The sequence below is a fragment of the Gobio gobio genome, assembly GCF_949357685.1.
Source record: "Gobio gobio genome assembly, chromosome: 2".
NCBI classification, from domain to species: domain Eukaryota; kingdom Metazoa; phylum Chordata; class Actinopteri; order Cypriniformes; family Gobionidae; genus Gobio; species Gobio gobio.
Genome location: NC_137098.1, coordinates 15699216 through 15724412, shown reverse-complemented (window position 1 = coordinate 15724412; position 25197 = coordinate 15699216). Strand labels below are relative to the sequence as shown.

At 38.8% G+C, this 25197-nt stretch overlaps 1 protein-coding gene across 1 annotated transcript in view; it reads left to right on the top strand.

The window, feature by feature from the left end:
* Positions 1-25197, top strand: part of cacnb2a (calcium channel, voltage-dependent, beta 2a) — a 65813-nt gene that overhangs the window by 18522 nt on the left and 22094 nt on the right. Inside the window, exons 2-7 of the mRNA XM_079810696.1 lie at positions 881-1000; positions 14994-15116; positions 15425-15561; positions 17870-17946; positions 19621-19754; positions 22908-22988. Of these exons, the coding sequence (XP_079666822.1) occupies positions 881-1000; positions 14994-15116; positions 15425-15561; positions 17870-17946; positions 19621-19754; positions 22908-22988 (672 nt within the window). The remainder of the gene's footprint in view (positions 1-880; positions 1001-14993; positions 15117-15424; positions 15562-17869; positions 17947-19620; positions 19755-22907; positions 22989-25197) is intronic.

Here is a 25197-nt window from a genome sequence, read left to right as displayed (position 1 = left end):
AAAAAAGTAGTAAAAGTATTCGAGAGGGGTTCCACATGCTAAAAAGTTCGTAGGAGGAGGAAGAAGACAGGGTTTGCATGACTGGGACTCGTATTTATTCAGAACACTCAGATACAAACAAAATTAATTCTCAACAACTCCATACAATAAAACTTTCTTGGCAATCTTTCTCCAGCTCTCCAGCTCTCTGGTCCACGAGTACCCAGTCTGTCTCTCTCTCTCTCTCTCTCTCTCTCTCTCTCTCTCTCTCTCTCTCTCTCTCTCTCTCTCTCTCTCTCTCTCTCTGGCAGTGTTTGCAGACCATGCCATGCCCCCTCCACCACAAAATCTAATACTCATTTCAAATGCAAAGATGTCAGCCAATCACAACAGTGGGCGTTTTCACTGACGTCTCACAGCAGACATCCCTTGAAAGACGTCCTTGAAACAGAGCATTCAAGCCAGAGGCTAATATCAGGAATGCCTTTTATTTCTAAATTATGACATCTTATGATGTAAAAATAATACTAACAATATAAGTACACCTCAGGAAACATTATAAAATAATAAAAAAATCCACACCATGAGACTTTTAACATATCCATTACTATGCCAAACACTCAGAGAGTTGTCATGATAGAAGTGTATTTCTTTTTTTTATAAGGGTATTTCTTTCTTTCTTTTTAATAAGCCATGGCCAAGCACATAAAAAGTTGCTCAGTAAAAATTTTCATCCCAAGTGGTCAGCAGTTTTGGACTTTACACTGAAATAGCTTGCCCTGGATGCATTAAGTTTGATTAACTGCTGTTGATGCTGTTTGTTTATGTTTTGCTTTGTTTCAATGGTTACCAACATTCTCTTATGTATATAAAAAAAGAAATCTCTCTGCTCCTGCCATAGGGTTCTGCGGACTCATACACTAGTCGGCCATCGGACTCAGATGTGTCTCTGGAGGAAGATAAAGAGACCTTACGCAGAGAAGCTGAGAGACAGGCTCAGACTCAGCTCGAAAAGTCCAAGGTCTTGCATGTTTTACACACTTATTATGAATGTCTGATTAACTGTCAGTTTGACAAGGGTTTGTTGAATGTCTGTTTTTCTGCCTAATCGTGAGTCTATCTGTGGCTATATTCAGAATATCACACTGCCATATTACTCATGCTATATCTTTAGTAGTAGTGATTTTAATGTCAGTTTGACAAGGGTTTGTTGAATGTCTGTTTTTCTGCCTAATAGTAAGTCTATCTGTGGCTATATTCAGAATATCACACTGCCATATTACTCATGCTATATCTTTAGTAGTAGTGATTTTAATGTCAGTTTGACAAGGGTTTGTTGAATGTCTGTTTTTCTGCCTAATAGTAAGTCTATCTGTGGCTATATTCAGAATATCACACTGCCTTATTATTCATGCTATGTCTAGTAGTAGTGATTTTTACATTATTGGCATGTTATATTAAGACTGTGTCTCAAGTACTAGTTTGACCAACTAGCCATTAGACAATCAGTTTTAATTTAAATCAAATTAGACCAATCTACCTTTTTATGTAACTGACTTTAAAAAGTTAGGGGGGGGGGGGGGGGTGACTAACTTTTAAGACTACTAGTCTAAGCAGTTTATGCAACCAGCCATGCAACCAAGTATTTCTGTTTAGCCGATACGTTTTGGAAGTAGCTTTTATTTTGACAGCTACATGACTTTTATTTTGTCAGCGGTGAGAACGCAGAGATTGATAAATTGTCATATTCATGTCATTACCTGGTATTTGCTTGAGAAAATATGATTTCCAGTGCTCACAAACTTACCATATTACTTACCATAGTCCACTGTTGGTTAAAGTGTATACTTCCCTATTATTCATGTTTCTAACTATTTATTTATTTGTGAAAAGTACTATAATAGGATTGCAGGATCAAGAAGTTGCTTAAAAAAACTAATCTGTTTATTTTATCCCCCCCCCCCCCCCCCCCCCAGTTTAAATTATTATTTTTTCATATTGATTCATTTGACAAAAAAAAAACCTTTTGGGTATGTCTGCACATTGAGTGCCATCTTCTTCTGAAGCTTAGTTTGTAGCTGGGCTAATTTCTAGAACTTTCTCTGAGGCAAATCAAAGCAGCTGAAGCAATACATGAAATCTCACTGCATTAGTCTTTCCAATCTATTTTTATTCTTCTATTGTCTATTCAATCTTGTTTTTGTCACTCTCTTTTCCACCTCTAGGGGAGGTAGTTATTTTTAGTTCTTGGCTTCAATCAGATTTTATTATTTATTTATTGAATGCTCACATTAATATTGAAAATAAAGCTAGATGGCAGTAAAATATTCAAACAGAAGTAAAATTCTTCACTGACCATGTTTCTTGAAATATCAGTATCTGTTCTCACACACACGCATAGTTTCACAAATCAAACACTTTTAAAAGTGCCTTAAAGGAATATTCACCCAAAATGTATATTTTTCTTCTTCCAGGGAACACAAAATGTGTTGAGATTGTGCTTTGTTATAAAAGAAATGCTCCAAAAGAACAAAACAGCACAATATAGACTTCTAAAGCCATTCTCTAAAATAATTCTCTGGAGGATTAAAAAAATTATAATAAAAATAAAATAGTAGGCTAATGTTAAGACATTATACATAAAACTATATGTGGAGAGCATAGCTCTGTTTTTCTTTCTTTCTTGGAAATATACAGTACCAGCCATAGTTTTGAATAATTAAGATTTAGAATGATTTGAAGGATCATGTGACACTGAAGACTGGAGTAATGATGCTGAAAATTCAGCTTTGACACCATAGATTAATTACATTTTGAGATATGTTCAAAAGTTATTTTAAATTGTAATAGTATATCACACTTTTTCACTGTATTTTTGATCAAATAAATGCAGCCTTGGTTGAAGTCTCTAGATTTGTTATCTTGCTAAATCTAAATGTTTTCTGAAATTCTGGAGATACAATTGAAATTAGAAAGATATTTTTCTAAAGAGAAAAGGAAACCGAGGTTTCTCTATTCTCACTGTAGTGTAGAAACAATTGTGATACTTAAGCAATAGTATTACATTTTTATCCCTTAAGAGCAGATACCTGAATTACAGCATTTCATCAAAAATCTGAATCTGTGTTAGTCAAAGATTTTGCATAAACACTCTCAAATGAAGCAAACATGTTCTTTTTGGTGGATGAATGAAACCGTATAGCTGAACGGGCATGTACACGCAAGGTTACAATCACTACGTCTGATCAATACTGCATGTATAATGGAAAATCGTGTTACATAAGAGGCAGACAGTGGCTGTGAAAACAAAACAGGGATTTAAAAATGAACAGAGAACTGCAAACTATAAGAAATAACGCAAAATATAATTTAAAGCTCCTATAATAAATATTACATTGCATAATTATGCATTTGAATTTTCTATTGTAAAATAAAGGTGAAAGGCAGACTGAAATAAAGGAAAGATAAACGCAGCATTGTCTTGACAGATCATGGAGACTCATGAAGAGCATGTGAGCAACCCACAATCCCCACTTTCATTAGAGGACACCGTGTCCTCTGTTTGTCATACCCATAATTCATTGTGTGCGCAGTGCAGACCGTCTTGTGTCCATATTGATTTTGCCCTGTAGTAAATGCTACTGCTTATTTTCTTGCTTATTGGGGGGAAAATCTGCAAATAATAATCTGAATTAATTTGTAATGGCAACCCCCGTTTTTTTTCTGTTGTTTACTGTGCAGTTTCTAAGTAGAAACGCCTCCACCCATCTAGAAAAAAAAAACAATCATTAAAGTGAATCCTCCACTAGGAGGCAGCGAACCTACTAAGTCCATTTGTAGGTGTGTCAGCAAGCATGTCACAAAGAAATCTTAAAGGGAAAATCTGATTTTTTTCCATGTTTAAGTGCGATAATCGGGTCCCCGGTGCATCTACCAACACAGAAAATGTGAAAAAGGTCAACACATTAACTTTGTTTTGGTAAGCATTTTTCTGCAAGCATGTGAAAAAACGAGCTGCTCAGATTTCTCTCCCTTTCTGACGTAGGAAGGGGATCTATTATAATATAATATTACCGCCCCTTAATCTGTACGTTTCCACCAGTTTATTAAGCACCCCCTGAAAAGGCAGACGGTCTGTATATATTTGTTTGCTGTTAGTTGTAAGGAGTGTTTTTGTGTAATTTGCTGTGTATGCTGATGATAATGCAATTGGGAGAGAGAGTGTTTATGGACAAGACTTTAATGCGCATTTTTCTTGTACTGTGTTTTATTCAGCTCTTACAGTGATTTTCTGGAGTGAAAACAGACGCTTCATCTTTTGTGTGATGAACAATAAACTGCATAAAATACATCAGTAAAGTTTTGGCCATCATTTGGACTGGCCCGCTACAACATGTTTGTACTAATAGTGAATAAAAGCAAGATGGCAACTTGAGTTAAAACCGGAATTAAACTAAACTATACCTGTTCTGTCTCCATGCAGCATATATTATCTGGCTCTGTAGGGATTATTGTCAGACTCCGGTTCGAATTGACCACCGTTAGTTTCTGACATGTTCTGTTGTTGGCTGAATCCAAAATCGCCCCCTAAACCCTCATTCACTATTCCCTACTTTAGTCCACTAATACAGTTCACTTCAAGGAGTGAATGAAAACAGGTGAGCGAATTCGGACTCGTTATTGCAGTGCAATGTGGGATAGAATGAGTGCACTCAATAATCCACTATGGTTTTGGACACCACTACAAATGTCTGTCCCTTCAAATAGTGCCCTATTTAAGGGTATAGGGGGCAGTTCAGGCAGTTCGGATTCAGCCTAGTTGTTGCACAAGCAATTGAAGCTCCGTCCTCTTCTTGAAAGAACAGACAGGGAACAGCAGCTTGTTTGCATTTAAAGGGACATAAACAAAAACGGTGTGTTTTTTTTCTCATCGCAAGTGGCAATTTTAACATGCTATGAAAAATTATCTGTGGGGTATTTTGAGCTAAAACTTCACATACACACTCTCAGGGCATTAGAGACTTATTTTACATCTTGTAATATGTCCCCTTTAAGCTTTGACGGTGAATTCGTTTTGAGACATAAATCGGTACAAGCATTTCTCATCTCTCACCGTGTCCTAACTACACGCGACGCGACTACGAGATGCGACAAATCAATCAAAAGCCACAGCCAATCAGAACAGCGTGTGAGCGGGCTCTCGCGGCAAATGCACAGCACCAGAGATTAATCCTGACGGCACTCGCAAGGAAATGGATAGGCCTAAGTACATAATCAAATTCACAAATATCATGCCATTTAAACATTACTACAAATACATGTCACTAAGACAATCTTTGTCATAGAATATACTTGTTTGTTCATAGTTCGAACGTTCTTGTTTCCATTTGTTTAATTTCAAGATCTGAGGTAAATTATCCATTGTTGCTTTTAGTAAGACAAAGCTGGGAGCACTAAATGATATTCAAAGTCACATTACGCACTTTTAACATTAAATAAAGCACATAAACATTACCTGAGAATATGTTTTATGTTGTTGTTGTTCCAGCCGCGACGTCGCAGAAATAGAAACCGTTTCTAAAATAGATTCATCGCGTGTCGTCGTCGTGGCTGGTTAGGACAAAAACTGCAATTAACATGGAAAAGATACCTTTTATCACATGTCGCGGCGTCGCATCGCGTGTAGTTAGGACACGGTGTCTGACCACCATGTTTTTGAAATCATTCTTGTATGTAACTTTTCAGGACCTGCATGTGCCAAACCATGAAACGGAGACATTAATTCAGTACGAGCAGAAGAAGGGCAAACAAGTTGCTCATTAAATTTCCACAGTCCATCTGAGCTCGTCTGCACCTAATTCTGTCCATTGCTCTACCTCATCAGCATCATCATCTGCATATAGTGCAAAGATGTCTTTGGCACAACCCTCCTCCTGTGGAGAAAGAGACATTACACTGACAGTTCCTTCTGTTTGTTTTGCTGCCCCCCTGGCAGCGGCATCTGCAGCTTGGTTTCCCTTTGATTCAGGCGAGTTGTCCTTTGAGTGTCCTGTTACTTTGATAACAGCTCCTTCTGCAGGGAGAGCACATGACGCCATGAGTTAAATGACCTGCTGTTGGTGAGAGTTAGGAAGTCCAGCAGTAGTTAAAAATCCTCTGCGTTTCCACACAGGTCCGAAACTCCATATGCTTTTTATGGTCTGTGTACACATTGACCCTTTTTCCTTAAGCAAACTGCAGGGCTTGTATCAAAATGAGAAGTTCTGCAACTTGAGCCCCTTCGCTTGAAAGAGAACCACAGTCAGCAGTTTCACCATGGTCGTTTACAACAGACCAGCCTGTGAAGTGTGTTCACTGCTCATGAAAGCTGGACCCATTAACAAACAGTTTCATGGCATTAGGTAGGGGCTCTGTGTCTAGAGGGCTCTTGGTGACATGTACAATTAGTTGTAGACAGTTATTTCCCTCATCCTGTAGCAGTGAGGCAGATAGTATTATCACCTTGGCGTGAAGCTGCAGTCCGTAACTTTTTGCGCTCTAAACAGAACTTCATCAACTTTCTCTGTTTATGTCTATGGTGAGTCACGCAGGGACTGTGCTCCTCTGCAGTGGTTCCTACCAGTCCGGTCTGAAATAGTCCCAATATAAACACTTATTATAAGTGTATCATAATTGCTGTGTTCAGGATTTCTTTGGGCGGGGCTAAAACTAGGGATGCACGATTTTGGATTTTTTGCCGATATCCGATATGCCGATATTTTTCAACTAATTTTGGCCGATGCCGATATCGATACCGATATATGTTTATTTTTTCCCTTTGTTTGTGTTTGGAAACCACCATTTTGAGCAAAAAAAAAAAAAATTAATTCTGGTTTCAGATTTCTGAGGTCTCCTTACTAAAAGGATACTTGTTAAAGATAAATAAATGTTAATAAAGTTCTTTTTATAATAAGAGTATATTAAAAGCGCTGAAAATAACAATAATAAAGTCAGTGATTTTTCATCCCAGACAGATGCAGTTGTAACCTAAATATTTTATTTTTGGATTTAATGTTTGTGCACATGAAGTGGGGGTTACATGGTATCAGTTAATGCTGTATTTAGCTTCAAATAAAAAAAATAGAATTATTTTAGTGCTCCTTGGATTATTTTTCATCATCCATTTCATAACATTTTATTACAGATTAATAAACTGTAAATAAAAGTATTTAAAGGTCCCGTTCTTTGTGATCCCATTGTTCAAACTTTAGTTATTGTGTAATGTTGCTGTTAGAGCATAAATAATACCTGTAAAATTATAAAGCTCAAAGTTCAATGCCAAGCGAGATATTTTATTTAACAGAAGTTCCCTTTCAAAGCCTACAGCGAACGGCCGGCTTGGACTACATCCTGGTACAGCTTGCTTTAATGACGTCAGTAGAACAGTTCGTTGACTAACCTCCGCCCACAAGAATACGCAAAAAAGGGGGCGTGGTCTTGTTGCTCTCGTGGAGAAGAGGAAGTTTTACGTTTGTATATTGTGTTTGTCGCCATGCCGTCGAGACGCTGTTATTTTCATCACCTTTGTTTGGCTTTCCCAGGGATGCGGTACTTAGAGATCATTGAGCGCATACATCTCCCCGTTAAGAGGCGTGACCTTTCCGTGCAACGTGCGCTAAGCTGCTGTCGAATCACAACACAGGAACCGGGCAACGTGCGCTAAGCTGCGGTCAAATCACAACACGGGAACCGCTGGCACAATCAGAACTCGTTACGTATTTCTGAAGGAGGGACTTCATAGAACAAGGAACTCATCAGCCGGTTTTTAGGACCGTGAAAACAGCGGTATACAGATAAGTAAATTGTCTGAAAAATACTGTGTTTTTTTACACGCGAAACATGAACACGTTATATTGCACACTGTAAACACAATCAAAGCTTCAAAAAAACACGAAGAACGGGACCTTTAATTTACAAGTGTCATGCTTGTGACATCATTACCGCTTTATTTATTCAGAAAAAGAAGTAACTTCTTTATTTTGTGTATTCTACTTTTCATTTTATTACTGTAACAACAGCGCCCCCACTTGTTTTGCACTAGTTTTGTTGAGAAAACCTGGCAATCCTGCTTTGATTCACAAATCCAAGGCAGCATTTAAAAACTGTCGGTATAAATCAACATACATGCAATGTATTTGCTTGTTTTCACTTCAAGGCTGACATGATCTTATCGCTAGCAGTCCTTGCACACATGAGTTATTGCAGGCTCATATCAACACGTTATCATATCGGCAAGGCATATTGGCTTAATTTTTTCATATCCGATGTCGTGCCGATAATATTGTGCATCCCTAGCTAAAACAGTGGCTTAATGTGATGCACTGGAGCCAATGAGCCTGGCTCCTTCCCTAACACGATCATAACTAGAGCACATTCGCATCAGTTCGCCCGCTCGATCGCGAGTTACTGTCAGTACCATTAGTTACTACAGCCTACAAATTACAAAACAGCTTACAGAACTAAAACGATGATATCAGGAAGAGGTGGATACATTTTTTGAACAGTTACCTTGATGGAGAGCTGAGGATTACCACCAAAACCTGCCTCTGCAGTGACTTTACACCGGATAGTTTTACAAACTTTTATAAGAGACAACTGGGATTCACTGATAATCCACTGCAGAATGGGGCAAACCGATTATCTGAGTGTCGCAATTGAGCGCCGACAGCGGACACGCCCCCAGCGTTTGAGAGCAGAGAATGATTTTGATTGAGATTTTGATAAGCAATTGTATTTACTTGGCAGATTTTTTTTATGATTCAAATTTGGCTGGGTGATTAATAAAATGTGTCTGTGGTGTGACAAACTGAGAACAAATATTTAATTTTGACTTTACAGGGACTTTAATGATCAAGCTCCTTCTTATCTTAAAGATATTCTTATCCCACATTCATCCAGCAGATCCTTAAGATAAGATTTGTTAATAAGATTAATAAGATTTGTCTGTGGTGTGAGAAACTCAGAACAAATATTTAATTTTGACTTTACAGGGACTTTAATGATCAAGCTCCTTCTTATCTTAAAGATATTCTTATCTCACATTCATCTAGCAGATCCTTAAGATCTTCTGATAGGTATCTTTTGTATGTCCCTCGATCATGTTTAAAAACCAAGGGTGATAGAGCTTTTTCAGTTGCTGCTCCTTGCTTATGGAATCAGTCGCCACTGGATATCCACCTTACACCTTTTATTATCATTTTTAAGAAAAGGCTGAAACTTTTATCTCCTAGGCATTTTGATCTAATTTTAGTGTTGTTTAATCGTCTGTCTTCTATGTTGTTTTATTCTGTTTTTATATTTAATATTTTCTTTACTCTGTTAAGCACTTTGGTCAGCTTTGCTGTGTTTAATTGTGCTATATTAATAAAATGTACATTGTACATCACATGAAAATTTGTATGTCCACATTTTTGCTCAAAAGTGTGGCTTCCCACTTGGCCCGTCTCTGATTAGAGATTGAGCCTTAACAGTTTCAGGATCTGATGCCTGGTGTGTACTACTGCCTTTTGGTGGGCTACAACTTCCTGAGTTATTTTTAGAGCCCACTCTGCACATATCAACAAGCAAGGAGGCTGTACTGCCATTGAGGCAAGAATTGGGGTTGAGGAATATCCTACTATTCCTAATAATCTTCCTGGAACGCTGACCAAGAGCTGCTGAATAGGATTTATTACCCACCCAGGTCCAGCATCAGCATGCCTTAAAGCAGGTGTGGAAGCAAGAGCCTTTTTACTACTCACAAATGCATCTTCCATCTCCTCTGTCCATTCAATTAATTGTGGCCCTGGCTTTCCTCCTTTCAAGGCCTCTGTAAGTGGCTTAGATAGATCAGTGTTAGCCAGAAGCCATATCACCCTATAGCCCAAGAGACTGGTTGCCCACTGAAGCCAAGCAGGTTTGAACCTGGATGGGAGACCTCCTGGGAAGATGATCGCTGCTTGAAGAAGTGTTAGTGAGGTCAGCAGGGGGTGCTCACCCTGTGGTCTGTGTGGGTCCAAACGCACCCAATACTATACACTAGGGTTATTCAAATCTTGCCTTGGAGGGCCAATGTGCTGCAGAGTTTAGCTCCAACCCTGATCAAACTCACCTACCTGTGATTTTCTAATGAACCTGAAGACATTGCTTAGCATGTTCAGGTGTGTTTGATTAGGGTTGGAGCTAAACTCTGCAGTGCAAGATTTGAATAACCCTGCTATAAACCAAGGCTCTGCCTCTCTGTGGTCATTAAAGGGTAACTTCAGTGATTAAGTATTAAGCTTTGTATCAGTAGAAACCCCGTAGTATATTTGAATTATGGTACTTTCCCCCCTCATATCCCCCTGAGACGAGAGAATTATGCATTTTATTTCTGGAATATCGTCATTTTGCGTCATCGGAGGATTTTTTTGGCCAGAGGCTAAAAACTACAGCCAGTAGAGGGAGCTGTTCCGCATGTTTTCAACCCGCCCACAGGGGAGAGATCTCACTCACAGAATGAAAATGCGCTTGGCTTGGCTCGGTCTCGGGCATTCATAACTGGAGCGATGCGGAGCAAAGTGAGTGTTTCAACTTTTCAACTAATTCCTATGAAAGTTTAGCTTTCCATATGCGATCAGAAAACGCAACAGACTGGACACGCGCCGAGAATGACAGCCGCGCTCAGCTCCTACTTCCCTCTCGTGCTGAATAAAAATCTGACTCCTGCTGCGTTTGTCCTGCTGCGTTTGTCCCACACTTTATTGAAAAAACACGTTCAGTTTTTAATTGTAGTGTTTATTCTCTAACTGAACGAAATTATTGTATTAATATGAAGATCAAAACGACGTTGGGGGCAGTGTAGGGAGTTCTGGGAGTTCTGTAGGGAATTCTGGGAGTCGTTGTCTTTCATCCACATGAGACAAAAATACATTTTCTGTCTTTTCTCAGTCTAGAAGGCACCAAATTCAAAAATAATTTCACATTTCTACTACATAAATGACACATTTTGGCTTCATCATTCTGTCTCCTCTCCACCAATAAGCTGGTGTGTGGTGGGCGTTCTGGTGCAATATGGCTTCCGTTGCGTCATTTTGGTGGATGCTGCATATTGGTGGTGGTTGAGGAGATTCCCTCCTTCCATATTCCAAATTATATTAATAATTATTATTATTATTATTACTCAGAAACATACTTGCGGCAGTAATTCAGAAGTCCTATTACTTGCCTTAGACCAGTAACAGTGGTTCAACCAAGTTCAGCAATGGCCTTAAGTCTCTCAGGGGTGATGTGTCAGCCATAAACTCCAACAATTTGACCCAGATAGTTGACTATGGGTTGTGCTGTAACTTTTTTCAAATTCACCTTGAAACCCTAATTTTCAAGGGCTTTCAAAACAGTTTTTACAGCAGTTAAATGTTTGAACTTCGCTGGGCTAGCAATCAAAATGTCATCCACATATTGCAGTATTACAGATTGCATCGTCAGATTAATTTGTCTTGCATACAGGGTCAATGAATGATGCAAGTGTCTGATGAAACGGCGTGGAAGAGGTAAAAAACCTCTGTGGTAAATGAGTCCATGTCCATTGTTGGCCGTTACAGGTGAAAGCAACCTGATCCTCAGGTTCTAAGGGGCAAGTCCAAAACCCGTTAGAAATGTCCAATGACAGTGTTCAGATCCTATGTCATGCAAAATAGTTGCTGGCTTGTAGGTAATTGACAGAATCCCGCTGGTCTGACCCATACAGGACATAGATCAGCATATCTGTCTTGTCTTCTTAAAGTGTCATGAAACGCACCCTGTTTTAGCCTGGTTGTTCACACCTCAGAGCTGAAAAAGTCTCTAGAAATGGGCGTGTAAAGCTGTGGAAAATTGGAAGTGTAGAGGGGGTAAGAGGGGAGACAACAACAAATAAAACACAGACCTACAACACACTCATTATGCTGACACATGAATATTAAAATATGACCGTTGAAGGAGAAAAACACAGAGTTGAGGGCACCTTGATGTGTTTTGAAAATGTGACAACAAACGAGGGAGAAACACGGAAGAACACTACGTTTATGAGCACTATGTAACGACACATGTCAGTTTAAAAGAAAGAATAAAGGCTTAGGTACTTTTTTGTCCATTGTTCTTCTTTGAATTTGAATGCTCTACATCATGTGTATCAGAATAATCCATCATGTCATTGCATTAATGATCAGACGTACAGCTGTATCAATGTCCTTATTTGTACATACAGTGAAGAAAATAAGTATTTGAACACCCTGCTATTTTGCAAGTTCTCCAACTTAGAAATCATGGAGGGGTCTGAAATTGTCATCGTAGGTGCATGTCCACTGTGAGAGACATAATCTAAAAAAAAATCCAGAAATCACAATGTATGATTTTTTAACTGTTTATTTGTATGATACAGCTGCAAATAAGTATTTGAACACCTGAGAAAATCAATGTTAATATTTGGTACAGTAGCCTTTGTTTGCAATTACAGAGGTCAAACGTTTCCTGTAGTTTTTCACCAGGTTTGCACTGCAGGAGGGATTTTGGCCCACTCCTCCACATAGATCTTCTCTAGATCAATCAGTTTCCTGGCTTGTCGCTGAGAAACACAGAGTTTGAGCTCCCTCCAAAGATTCTCTATTGGGTTTAGGTCTGGAGACTGGCTAGGCCACGCCAGAACCTTGATATGCTTCTTACAGAGCCACTCCTTGGTTATCCTGGCTGTGTGCTTCGGGTCATTGTCATGTTGGAAGACCCAGCCTCGACCCATCTTCAATGCTCTAACTGAGGGAAGGAGGTTGTTCCCCAAAATCTTGCAATACATGGCCCCGGTCATCCTCTCCTTAATACAGTGCAGTTGCCCTGTCCCATGTGCAGAAAAACACCCCCAAAGCATGATGCTACCACCCCCATGCTTCACAGTAGGGATGGTGTTCTTGGGATGGTACTCATCATTCTTCTTCCTCCAAACACGTTTAGTGGAATTATGACCAAAAAGTTCTATTTTGGTCTCATCTGACCACATGACTTTCTCCCATGACTCCTCTGGATCATCCAAATGGTCATTGGCAAACTTAAGACGGGCCTTGACATGTGCTGGTTTAAGCAGGGGAACCTTCCGTGCCATGCATGATTTCAAACCATGACGTCTTAGTGTATTACCAACAGTAACCTTGGAAACGGTGGTCCCAGCTCTTTTCAGGTCATTGACCAGCTCCTCCCGTGTAGTTCTGGGCTGATTTCTCACCTTTCTTAGGATCATTGAGACCCCACGAGGTGAGATCTTGCATGGAGCCCCAGTCCGAGGGAGATTTGACAGTCATGTTTAGCTTCTTCCATTTTCTAATGATGGCTCCAACAGTGGACCTTTTTTCACCAAGCTGCTTGGCAATTTCCCCGTAGCCCTTTCCAGCCTTGTGGTGGTGCACAATTTTGTCTCCAGTGTCTTTGGACAGCTCTTTGGTCTTGGCCATGTTAGTAATTGGATTCTTACCGATTGTATGGGGTGGACAGGTGTCTTTATGCAGCTGATGACCTCAAACAGGTGCATCTAATTTAGGATAATAAATGGAGTGGAGGTGGACATTTTAAAGGCAGACTAACAGGTCTTTGAGGGTCAGAATTCTAGATGATAGACAGGTGTTCAAATACTTATTTGCAGCTGTATCATACAAATAAATAGTTAAAAAATCATATATTGTGATTTCTCTCTCAGTGGACATGCACCTACGATGACAATTTCAGACCCCTCAATGATTTCCAAGTGGGAGAACTTGCAAAATAGCAGGGTGTTCAAATACTTATTTTCCTCACTGTATATTTCATTTGAAGATGGCGTGATTAAGTATGTGCACATATACAGTGCTAGTTCATGTTTAGAGCACTACAGTAGGCTATATTAAATATGTCCATAAAAACTACAGTCCGTATATGATTCGTATGATCTGTGTCGCGGTATTGCACGTTGACGTCAGAATCTGTGACTCTCCGACTTTGCTTTTCAGGCCGGAAGACAAAAATAGCTCTAGAAATGCAAAAATAACTTCCACTTTTGAATAAACTTAATGAGTACCTTTAGGGTTTTCAATGATGGCTGTACATATCTGTTCACATCTCAAACAATGTATTTTGCGGTTTCATGGCCCTTTAATATGATCATTCCACCACCCCAGGGTGCCAGTGGTTCACCTCACTGGAGCCATCTCCTCATAGGGCATCCTGTAACAAAGACACTGAGAAACACACACACACACACACACACACACACACACACACACACACACACACACACACACACACACACACACACACACACACACACACACACACACACACACACACACACACACACACACACACACACACACACACACACACACACACACACACACACACACACACACACACACACACACACACACACACACACACACATCTTCCTTAAGGCTGAAGTCATCAGAGCTCTAGCTAAATCAGGAAACATGTCCAAAAGATAGTGATAAAATGTACTTTCTCACAGTCAGAGGCTACAGTACAGTATTCTTCTTTATTCTCTAGTGATGAAGACGAAAAGTAAATGTTTTAATTGTGAACTGGTCACACAGAGAAGGGCCGGTTGTGACCTGTGTAACCTAGACTGCCAAGGTCAGTAGGAGGAATTCAAAATATGTTCTGTGCTACTCCTAAGGACATAAGAACATGGAGAAACAGCACGTCAAGGCATATGACGCATGATGCTAAACTACTTCAATCTCATAAACCTAAAGAATTGTTTCAAATCATTAAAATTTTTGGAAGGATAAATATTAATTAATAACTGATCAAAACCACTTAAAAGGATATAGCCTAATGAACGGGAGGTCAACGTCAAAACACTCATGCGTTTTTCAAAATAACTTATTTTGTGTACCAAAGGTTTGGAATAGCATGAGAGTTGTTGTAATGTTCTAATCTTTCTCTTCTACTACTCGTTAATATTTCATACTGTATTCACTCTTCGTCCTTCTACACAGACTAAACCAGTGGCATTTGCAGTACGTACTAATGTTGGCTACAGCGCCTCCTTTGAAGATGATGTCCCTGTGCCTGGAATGGGAGTCTCATTTGAGCCTAAAGATTTCCTTCATGTTAAAGAAGTATGTATATACATATACACACATATCCATATTTACATATATACAGAAAAAAGTAAGAATAATTATTACGATTGAGTTCAAATCAGTTTTAATTCTAAATAAACCTGAACAAATAAAATGAATACCATATGTCCATATCACAACAAACACAAAGCACAATACTCAAAATACATTTATTATCACAGATTCTTTTACTCAAACAGACACACATATAAAACAATTGTTTATGGTCTTAAATTCTGAATTGGACATTTTTACTATAAGGTTCTGTGAGATTGTTATTGTATACTTTGTGTGTTTAATGACAGAAATTTAATAACGACTGGTGGATTGGTCGCTTGGTGAAAGAAGGGTGTGACATCGGTTTCATCCCAAGTCCAGTGAAGCTTGAAAGCACTCGCCTCCACCAAGAGCAACGTGGAAAACAAGGAAAATTTTACTCAAGGTATCTGTTCCACAAATGCACAAGTTCTTCTCCAAACAAACTCGTTGTTGGTCCATCGGTCGTATTTTTCTCCAAATCGATTTCGAATAGCTAACAACTCTTACTGCATGCACTACAACAGACTTTTAAAAATGGTGGTTGAAATAAAATGCTGCGTGGAGTCAACCAATCAGCATGTTCAGCACCCAAGTCCCACCCCCCGAAAGTTCCTTAACTTTGAAAAAGTACTGCCTCGTGAGCAGGGACTTTCTGAGGGGGAAATTTTGGGCTTTTGGGGGCCTGAAACCGCACATTTTTGAAAGTGGGTTTCAAAGTGCAAGTTTTTGAGGACAATATCATTATTGTCTCCATTTAAACTACAAAAACTTGGAAAAATTTGTGAAAACTGATGTCATGCATACAAGTATTACATGTTCATATGACTATAGGTGTGTAGTGTTTTTTTACAAATTGACATTGACAACTACTGGCCTGGCATACAGAATACGGCATTTTAATCGTTTTCGCGGATACATGTGCGTGAACGGGATTAATTTTGACAACGTTGTCACCTGTACACGAAAAACGCGAAGGAAAATTTTTGCAGGAAAAACCTGCTCAGTTGGCCTAAGCCAGTGGTTCTCAAACCTGTTCTGGGCTAGCCTGGATGCCAGCCGAACTTAGCCCCGCCCACAACATTTTAACTTGGGCAGTTTGGTCTGGACTTGATCCGTAGAGAAGTAATTATGATAGACGATGATGGACAGATGATAAACAGTAAAGTAATCATCCATGTCATCAAAGGCGCTTGGGTTGAATTTGTTCTAATCTTAAACGGAGAACTTGTTCGTATATGCATTCACCTTTACTATTTCTCTCAGAAATGATGATCGTGTTGGTAAGTAAGTACTCTGTGTATCCTTAAATTATTTTTTTACAACACCGGCAAAGATTGTTTACACTCATCTTTTTCTTCTAATGTTAGGCTACTTATTCCAGCGTGCGCGCAGACAGGGTTGCCAAGTTTTTACAACAAAACCCGCCCAATTGCTAACGTTACTCAAAACTAGCCAAAAACAAGCCCATTAGCTTTCCGGGGGGGTTCTCCGGGAAAAAAGGTATTTGGGGGGTAAAATATGTGTTATTTTGGCAGGGCTGCCTGCTAAAATTCGCATTTCTGGGTCTGTATATCACATAATTGGGGTCGCTTCAACTAGCGGACTTGGCAACACAGTGCAGTTGAGTTCTGTTGACATTTGACAACTAACATTATGCGTCGCTCCGTTGCTCTGATTGGTTGTAGGTCTATCCAATTGAGGTCTTTCCTGGTTCGGTTGAAACACGCCCCATAATCACAGCCCAACGGAGCAGTATCAGACTAAAATTCTGACTAGAATTAAGTATGATGACGTCAGGCTAGTTCTGGGCTGCAGCGAAACGTTGGAAAATGCTGCCTGTGGAGGACACATTTCAAGGTCGGAAGGCATCAAGGCACGTCCAAATCTAATGTTAGCTTTACTTCCCGTCTCCTGAGATACCTTCATCTGATCAAGTTTTGAAGGCAGCATATATGTATCGTTTCGCTGACTTTGATATCCCACAATCCTGTGCATTCCATTCGGTTGAGCTGGAAAAAAAAGATACCGTCCGACTGTTTTTTACCAACATTTTCCACTTCTGATATAATTTCTAGTGAGAAATGAATAATGTAGTAATTCAATATTTGTTTAGTTCTCACCAAAGCTCTCTATTTTGCTGTAGATCATTAAACCGTTACACTGCCTCAGTAGTCTGTCCGAAATTAGTTTCGTGAGGTGCCTTCATTGCACAAACACTGCCTTACAAGTCATTGTCTGATAAGGCATCGAGGCAACGAGTCAGCAGCCTAGGGCCTAGTCCACACGTCCTTCACTGTCCACACGACACCACTGCAACCGGAGTTTCTAAAAATGTTCACCCTGGCAGGAGTTTTCAAAAAAAGTTCAGTTTCAGTGTCGGTATACTGCGTTTACGTGTGGACTAACGGCCAAACCGTATAGAAAAATACCCGTGTTCGTGTGGACAGGGCCTAGGTTTTAGGACGCAGCCCTGGATTACCACGAACCCGCACATTTAGTTTGTCTCCCTCATCTATCACACCTGATTAAACTCTTGAGCTTATTAGTAGAGACTGCAAGACCTGAAATGGGTGTGTCTGATGAGGGAGGCATACAAAATGTGCAGGGCTAGTGGTACTCCAGGACAGGTTTGAGAACCACTAGAATACATAAAAGCAGAAAGACCTTACATCTTTCTTTTTTGATTGTATGTTGTTGTTTTTCCTTCACAGTAAATCAGGGGCAAACTCTTCATCTAGTTTAGGAGACATTGTTTCAAACTCCCGTAAATCAACCCCTCCCTCCTCAGGTAAGTTATCAAAATTGGATGTTACTTTAAAACTCAATGTTATATTTTCAACATTATTCAGCTGATCAAAAAATATATATTTTTGATGTACTTTGTATTATATTTGATATGTCACATCATATAAGTTTTCAACACATCCTCTATCCTAGTCCAAAAATTCTAGATGAATGTAAACAGGATTCACTTTTGGAATTTTCTATCTTAGCATGCATCTAAGTTATAATTTATTATCATAAATTGTCAACGTTTAACATGTGCGAGAACTGAAAGCAACAAAAGGGAGACTCCGGGAGTCTGTTAACGCTAACAATACTAGGAACTGTGAGGAGGCAAAATTTGAGAAAAGAATATGGAGGAAGAAAGCACTGGAAATGCAGTGGCAGTCACTATTACAACAAAAGATTTAAATGGGTAAGTTGCTGTGTCAGCTTCTGAAGTACAGGGATGAAGACGGATGAAGAAATTTCCTCAGATGATTTGAGAGTTCAGATGATTTGATTTGACACAATGAGTGTGTGGAGCCAAATGTGCGACGAAAGCAGCAGTTTATATATGCTACTCCAGCATTTTGATTGGTCGGAGAATGGACTTTCTCCTCCTGAAGTTTTGTTTGTTTGAAGGGATACTCCATCCAGAAATAAAAATTCTGTGATCATTTACTCTCATGTCACTTCAAAACTTTCTTCTGTTGAACATTGAAAAGATTGGAGAATCTTTTTTTTCTTCCTTTTTTCTTGTCCATACAATGGGCTTCAGTGTTGTTAGGTTCCCAGCATTCTTCGAAATGTCGTCTTTTGTGTTTCACAGAAAAAAGAAATGCATACAGGTTTGGAACCACATGAGGGTGAGTAAATGATTACAGAATTTTCATTTTGGGTGGACTATCCCTTTAATAACTCCATTGTGTGTAATGTTGGAATAATAACACAATATTATTATTCTATAAAACAATTCCAGTTAAAATCCTTTAGGATTGATTGCCAATTATGATTTTAAAAAATTTGACTAGAGCCAACTGAAACACTTGCCATTATGGAAGCCCGTTTCCGCCACTAAATAAAAAAATAAAAAGAGTAATTGCGACTTTTTATCTCAGATAAAAAAAAAATTCCTCACAGTTGCGAGTTATAAAGTCAGAATTTCTGAGATATAAACTCGCAATTGCGTGATAGTCACAATTCTGACTTTTTTTCCTCACAATTACGAGTTATAAAGTCAGAATTCTGAGATATAAACTTGCAATTGCGTGATATAAAGTCACAACTCTGACCGAGAAAAAAAAGTCAGAATTGTGACTTTGTATCACGCAATTGCGAGTTTATATCTCAGAAATTCTGACTTTATATCACGCAATTGCAAGTTTATATCTCAGAAATTCTGACTTTATATCACGCAATATTTAGTTTGCCTTTATATTCTTTTAAATATATTATTTACATAATAAGTACTCTTTTTAAAAGTATGTGTAGTTTTTCACAAGGGTCTGCTTTTACTGAAATGCAGTATGCTTCATTGCATTTAGTGTGCGAAATAGTTGTAAACTGGTGCCTTATAAATCGTTTTTAAATGAATGTTGTACATTTACAAGTGTCTTTCTTAAGGTCTGTATGAATTCCCTTTTGTGTTTTGCTGAGGCTCATATGTAAGTGTGTGCATTTATATATGTGTGTGTAGCTGTGGACATAGACGCTGCTGGGTTAGATCCAGAGGAGAGTGACCCTCTTCCCAATCAGCGTTCTCCCAAAGCCAGCCCAAACACAATAATATCCCCTTTAGCCCGTGAGAAACGAATGCCTTTCTTTAAGAAGGTAAAGCATACCGATGGACGCTCCCTCGTTCTGCATCTGTCTGTCACCTCCTGCACAGCAGCATCAAGCAGAGCCTGTTTTGTTTGTCTCAACGTTCATGCCAGCTTATTCCACTCACACTTTCCCTTCTCTCTCCCTGTCTTTTCCACTCACTCTTTCCCTGTCTTTTCTTTGTTCTTCCACACTCCCTTGGTCTTCTCTTTTTGTCTGTTTCCCTTCCTCTTTTCCTCAGCTAAGCAGAGGCATAAGTCGGTAAGTTAGGCCTCGCAGAGAGCCATGCAGTGGATTCCTGAGGCCTGCTGCGGGTCATTCCTGTTATGCTGTACCTATGCTTGTGCTGTAGTTTATTAATTATAGTTTTTTGACAGAAAATTAACAGAATGCCTAAAAGGACGGAAATTAAATGCCACAAAACATCTCTAAAGGTGCAAACACATTTACTGTTGCTTGGCGAAATTTCAGTCAATCCAGTAATTTAAAAAGAAATCCTTGTTTTTGGGAGTTTTGTGAAAAAGATGTAGTTTATGCTTATGTTCAAGTTGGTCACACAAATTCACCAACAAAAAGCTGCTTGGTTTGAACTATGCTTCTATGCTACATCACTACATTATTGACAATAGACAATGGACTTTTTTTGCCCATGTAATTTGGCTGAAATCTTGCTAATGTGATTGTACCTTAATACACTCTTCAAAATAAAAGTTTCCAAAAGGGGGTTTAGCAGCGATGCCATAGAATAATAATTTTTGTTCTTCAAAGAACCTTTCATTGATCAGTTCTTCAAAGATCCTTTTTGAAGTATATTTTAATAATCTAAGGAACCCTTTCCCACTATAAAGAACCTTTTGTGCAGTGGAAAGGTTCCATGGATGTTAAAGTCCCACTGAAGTGCCTTGAAACGCACAGCATTATTCAATGTGTTGATGTAATTTCCACTGAAACAGGAAGACAGGGCGGGACATATCGAGCAGCTATTAAAAATAGCGTACGTATATATTAGGGATGCCACAATTCTCAATATAATATTGAACCATTCGGTACGGCATTCAATCAACGGTTCAATACACGCTTGTGAATTTCGGTTTTGCGTTTGCGTAATTAATTCTTTTTATTTCTCTCCGAATTTGCTCTGTTTGAGTGTGCCTGTGAATCTACGCGCTGATGTGAGCAAATATCCAATCACTATGCACTAAAGTTAGGGGTGTTTAGCCACGCTTGCAATGCTGTTCACACTTTAACACAGCGGTGAAGTGAGGAATCACGAAAGTTAATTTTTGCATACGTTTTAAAGCCTTGCCGGTTAAACATTTCATTTGCGTGCTTAATAAGCACTGCTTTAAAATGCGCTTTCCCAAGCATGTGCACTAAACGCCTGTCAAACACATGATTACAGGACTGAGTAGTCTTACTGCGCTAATACTGTCAAATACACACAAGGTTAACATAAACACAGTCGGTTATGTCTAAAGTGAAAGTAAAATCGATGTGTATCTGTATATTAGATGCGTGCAGGTCTTAAATTGACAGCAGCGCAGCCTAGTTAATACGCTGTCGGCTTGTCCTTAAAGGGACAGTTCACTCTAAAATTGTCATTATGTACTCACTCTAATGTTGTTCCAAACCTGTATTCATTTTTTCTGTGGAACACAGACAGTTGAATACCAGACAGCTGATGGTAGCCATTGACTTCTATATTAGAACTTATACTTCATGTGAGATGGTGGTCCAGTGTGTTAAACCATGGAACTGATAAGCAGAAGGTTGCTGGTTCGATCCCAGCGGTCACCACCAGTGTTGAGCAAGGCACTCCACCTTGAGCAAGGCACTTTACTCCATGTTGCTCCAGGGGGATTGTCCCTGTAATAAGGGCACTGTAAGTCGCTTTGGATAAAAGCGTCTGCCACATGTATAAATATAAATATAATATAAAATATATTATTATTTCCTACAATGGGGACCAGCAACTGTTTGGTTTCCAACATTCTTCAAAATATATTTTTATAGTAAGGTTCTTTAGACTATAAAATGGTTAGAAAAAATGGTTCTTTAAAGAACCTTTCACAAAACGGTTCTTCAAGGAACCTGAAAATGGTTCTTCTATGGCATCGCCGTGAAAACCCCTTTTTGGTTTTTCCTGAAACATTTATTTTTAAAAGTATAGCTAATAAATAACCTTAAGGTTGACATGCCAATAAGCTTTATTTTTAAGAGTGTACAAGAGATGTTTGTGCTGTTGTTTTTCCACCAAATGGCATGTTAACTTGAACCATTACCACCAAAATTTAAGTAATGAAATGACTATTTTCTTATGTTTAGTTAATTATAAGAAAGGTAACAACTATAATCTGCTATGAATCCTACTCCTTGAGGGCCACATTCCTACAGAGTTTAGCTCCACTTTACCTGCCAAGTTTCTATTGATCTTGAATACTTTGATTAGCTGGTTCAGCTGTGTTTGATTAGGGCTGTGACAAGAGGACCCTGGCCCTCCAGGAGCAGGATTCTGCACCCTTGATCTTAAATATTGTAAGTTTAATATTTTGTCCTCTATATTAAGACATGAAAATGTACGACATGGTAGGAATGATCGGATGGCCACTTCCTAGTAACCCTGTGTGGGTCTTCCTTCTGACATTTCTCTTGTACAGCTTTGAATTTGCATTTGTTGTGTGTGCATGTTTAAACAATTAAATTATTATTTATACAATTATATAATAACTTTCTAATAACAGCGCTGTTATAAAAGCCTGATATTAACAAATCTTTTACTAAACTCCTCAGTATGTGTGAAACACCTGATGTGTATTATGTACATTGGGTTTTCAGTTGGGTGTCAAACTTAATTTGAGCTCAGGCAAAAGTAATGCATTACATCATTTAAAAGAACAATATTAACCCTTTTTTCCTTCAATTTAACTGTAATATTTAGCAATACAGCAATGTAATAACAGGACATACTTAGCCTGCTGACATTAAATTTGACACCTGCAAAGTAGATATTGATCTTGAATATGGATATCCTGAACAACAGTTTTCCCTCTTTTATCCCTCCTAGATGTGGTTGTAAACTGTGTGTTCTTCTATTGTGTTTGTATTTGCATTCTGTGAGGTGTGTGTAAGAGGTTAATGTTGTGTTTTTGTGGTGCTCTACAGACAGAGCATATTCCTCCATATGATGTGGTGCCATCTATGAGACCAGTGGTGCTAGTAGGACCCTCCCTCAAGGGCTACGAGGTCAGGTGCTGCAAAAAGCATTGTGACTTCATAGAGAATATATTTAAGGGCTAATTCACCCAAAAAAACACTAAAACACTTTTTGATGTATTTTATGGTTTTAGTAGAATGTCCCTTCTCCATAAAATTTAAGTACTGTAAAGTGTAAAAGTGTGACCCTGGACCACAAAACAAGTCATAATTCGCATGGGTATATTTGTGGCAATAGCCAACAATACAATTTATGGGTCAAAATTATTGATTTTTTTTTTATCCCAAAAATCAGGATACCAAGGATAGACAATGTTCCATGAAGATATTTTGTAAATTTCCTACCGTAAATATATAAAAAATGTATTAATAGTTGCAATATTCATTGCTAGGGAGTTCATTTGGACAACTTTAAAGGCGATTTTCTCAATATTTCCTTTCTTCTTCTTTTTTTGCACCCTCAGATTCCAGATTTTCAAAAAGTTGTATCTCGGCAAATATTTTCAAATATTGTCCTATCCTAACAAACAATCGAAAACGTATTTATTCAGAAAATCTAAATTTCCAAAAATGTACCCTCATGACTGATTTTTGTGGTCCAGGGTCACAAATGACAAAACATTGCAAACATCTGTTGTTTTTAAGGGAAAGCAGTAAGCACTAAAAATAAATGCACTGTAAATGAGTAATTAGGAAATGACATGCCCATGGCCTTTTGTTTGTTCACACACACAGCTCTTACTGGCCTACATCTGTTACACTCACCTCCCCTAAAGCCCCATTCACACTGCCAGCAACTTTTTCACTGTATGTCGCTAGTCTCTGTACTGTGAGACACTTGGCGTTCCCAGTGCTGTTGCTCTGATGCTATTGGTAGACTGCACGTCTTGTCATTTCTAGAGAAAATGCAATAACAAGTGATATATAAAACTAACATATTCTAATTTGACTAGCAATTAGGTTTAAAAGAATTAAAAGTAACATTCTGCTGTTGGAGAGTGTTGTGATATAAACCACAATTAAACTCACTCATACTGTTCTACATGAGTAAAACATCATTTGAATTTGCTAAATAATCAATTTTCTTGTTCCTAATAATTAACATAACACAGGGGAAACTGTAATATGAACTGCAGCAGTGATAAACTGTTCACTGCATCATATAATATTACAAACTATCAATGTATGAATCAAAAGCCCTATTCGGACGTAATTGTTTCTCACGTGGACGTCTGTAAAAATAAATTTGTATGCCACCGCAGTGATAAGACTCATGCATTCAGATGGTGATTTATTCACGGTGGAGGAGCGAGTTTCGTGATCCTGGGAACGCACTGCTCACGTGGTCAATAACATGATTGACTGCTGTAAATAAAATGTCATCTGCTTGATATAATAAGAATAAATGCATATTTAAATTTAATAGGAAAATAATATCGTAATTATCATTGAATTATTTAATTCTGTTTAAAAATAGGAAGATATATAGACGCGCATCATGTTCATGTTATTGACCACGTGAACAGTGCGTTCCCAAGTGCGCAGGATCACAAAACTCGCTCCTCCACCGTGAATAAATCCGAATGCATGAGTTCTAGCACTGAGGTGGCATGCACATTTATTTTTACGGACGTCCACGTGAGAAACAATTACCGTCCGAAGAGGGCTAAACTCACTAAGACTGCCGATAGTTTCTTTTCCACGCATCATTATTTTATCATATCCATGTATGTGGTTACAGTCAAATCATATAAAACTGTGAAATTGTCCTGAACTGTCCTGTCTTGCCTGCACTCGTGTGCGGTGATGTGAGCTCCACAGACAGTCAACTACTATTGGTTGTCGCATGAAATTTGCGTCTAATTTGCATAAAGTTTACATTTCTGAACTTTTGTTGCGTATGCTTTTGACATGCATACATTCTATCGCCAACAGTCACTGTCGTATCGCCGGAAGTTGAAATGAATGGGATCATGGCGTTTTGTCGCTACGTGTCGCTGGCGGTGTGGAAAAAAAAAAAACGTACTCCCTGGCCTCAAGAGACGTGTTCTTGTTAACGCGCCTGCCGATTTGAATCCCATTTGGAGTAGGTCGAGTAGGACCAGTTACATTTGGTGCCGTGACCAGGATGGGAGTGAGGTATAGGGGGGTGAGTGGAACAGATGTAGACCAGTAAGAGCTGTGCATGTAAACCTCACTCCCCTGATATCAAGAGGCGCACTAGCGACTGGCGCTAGCG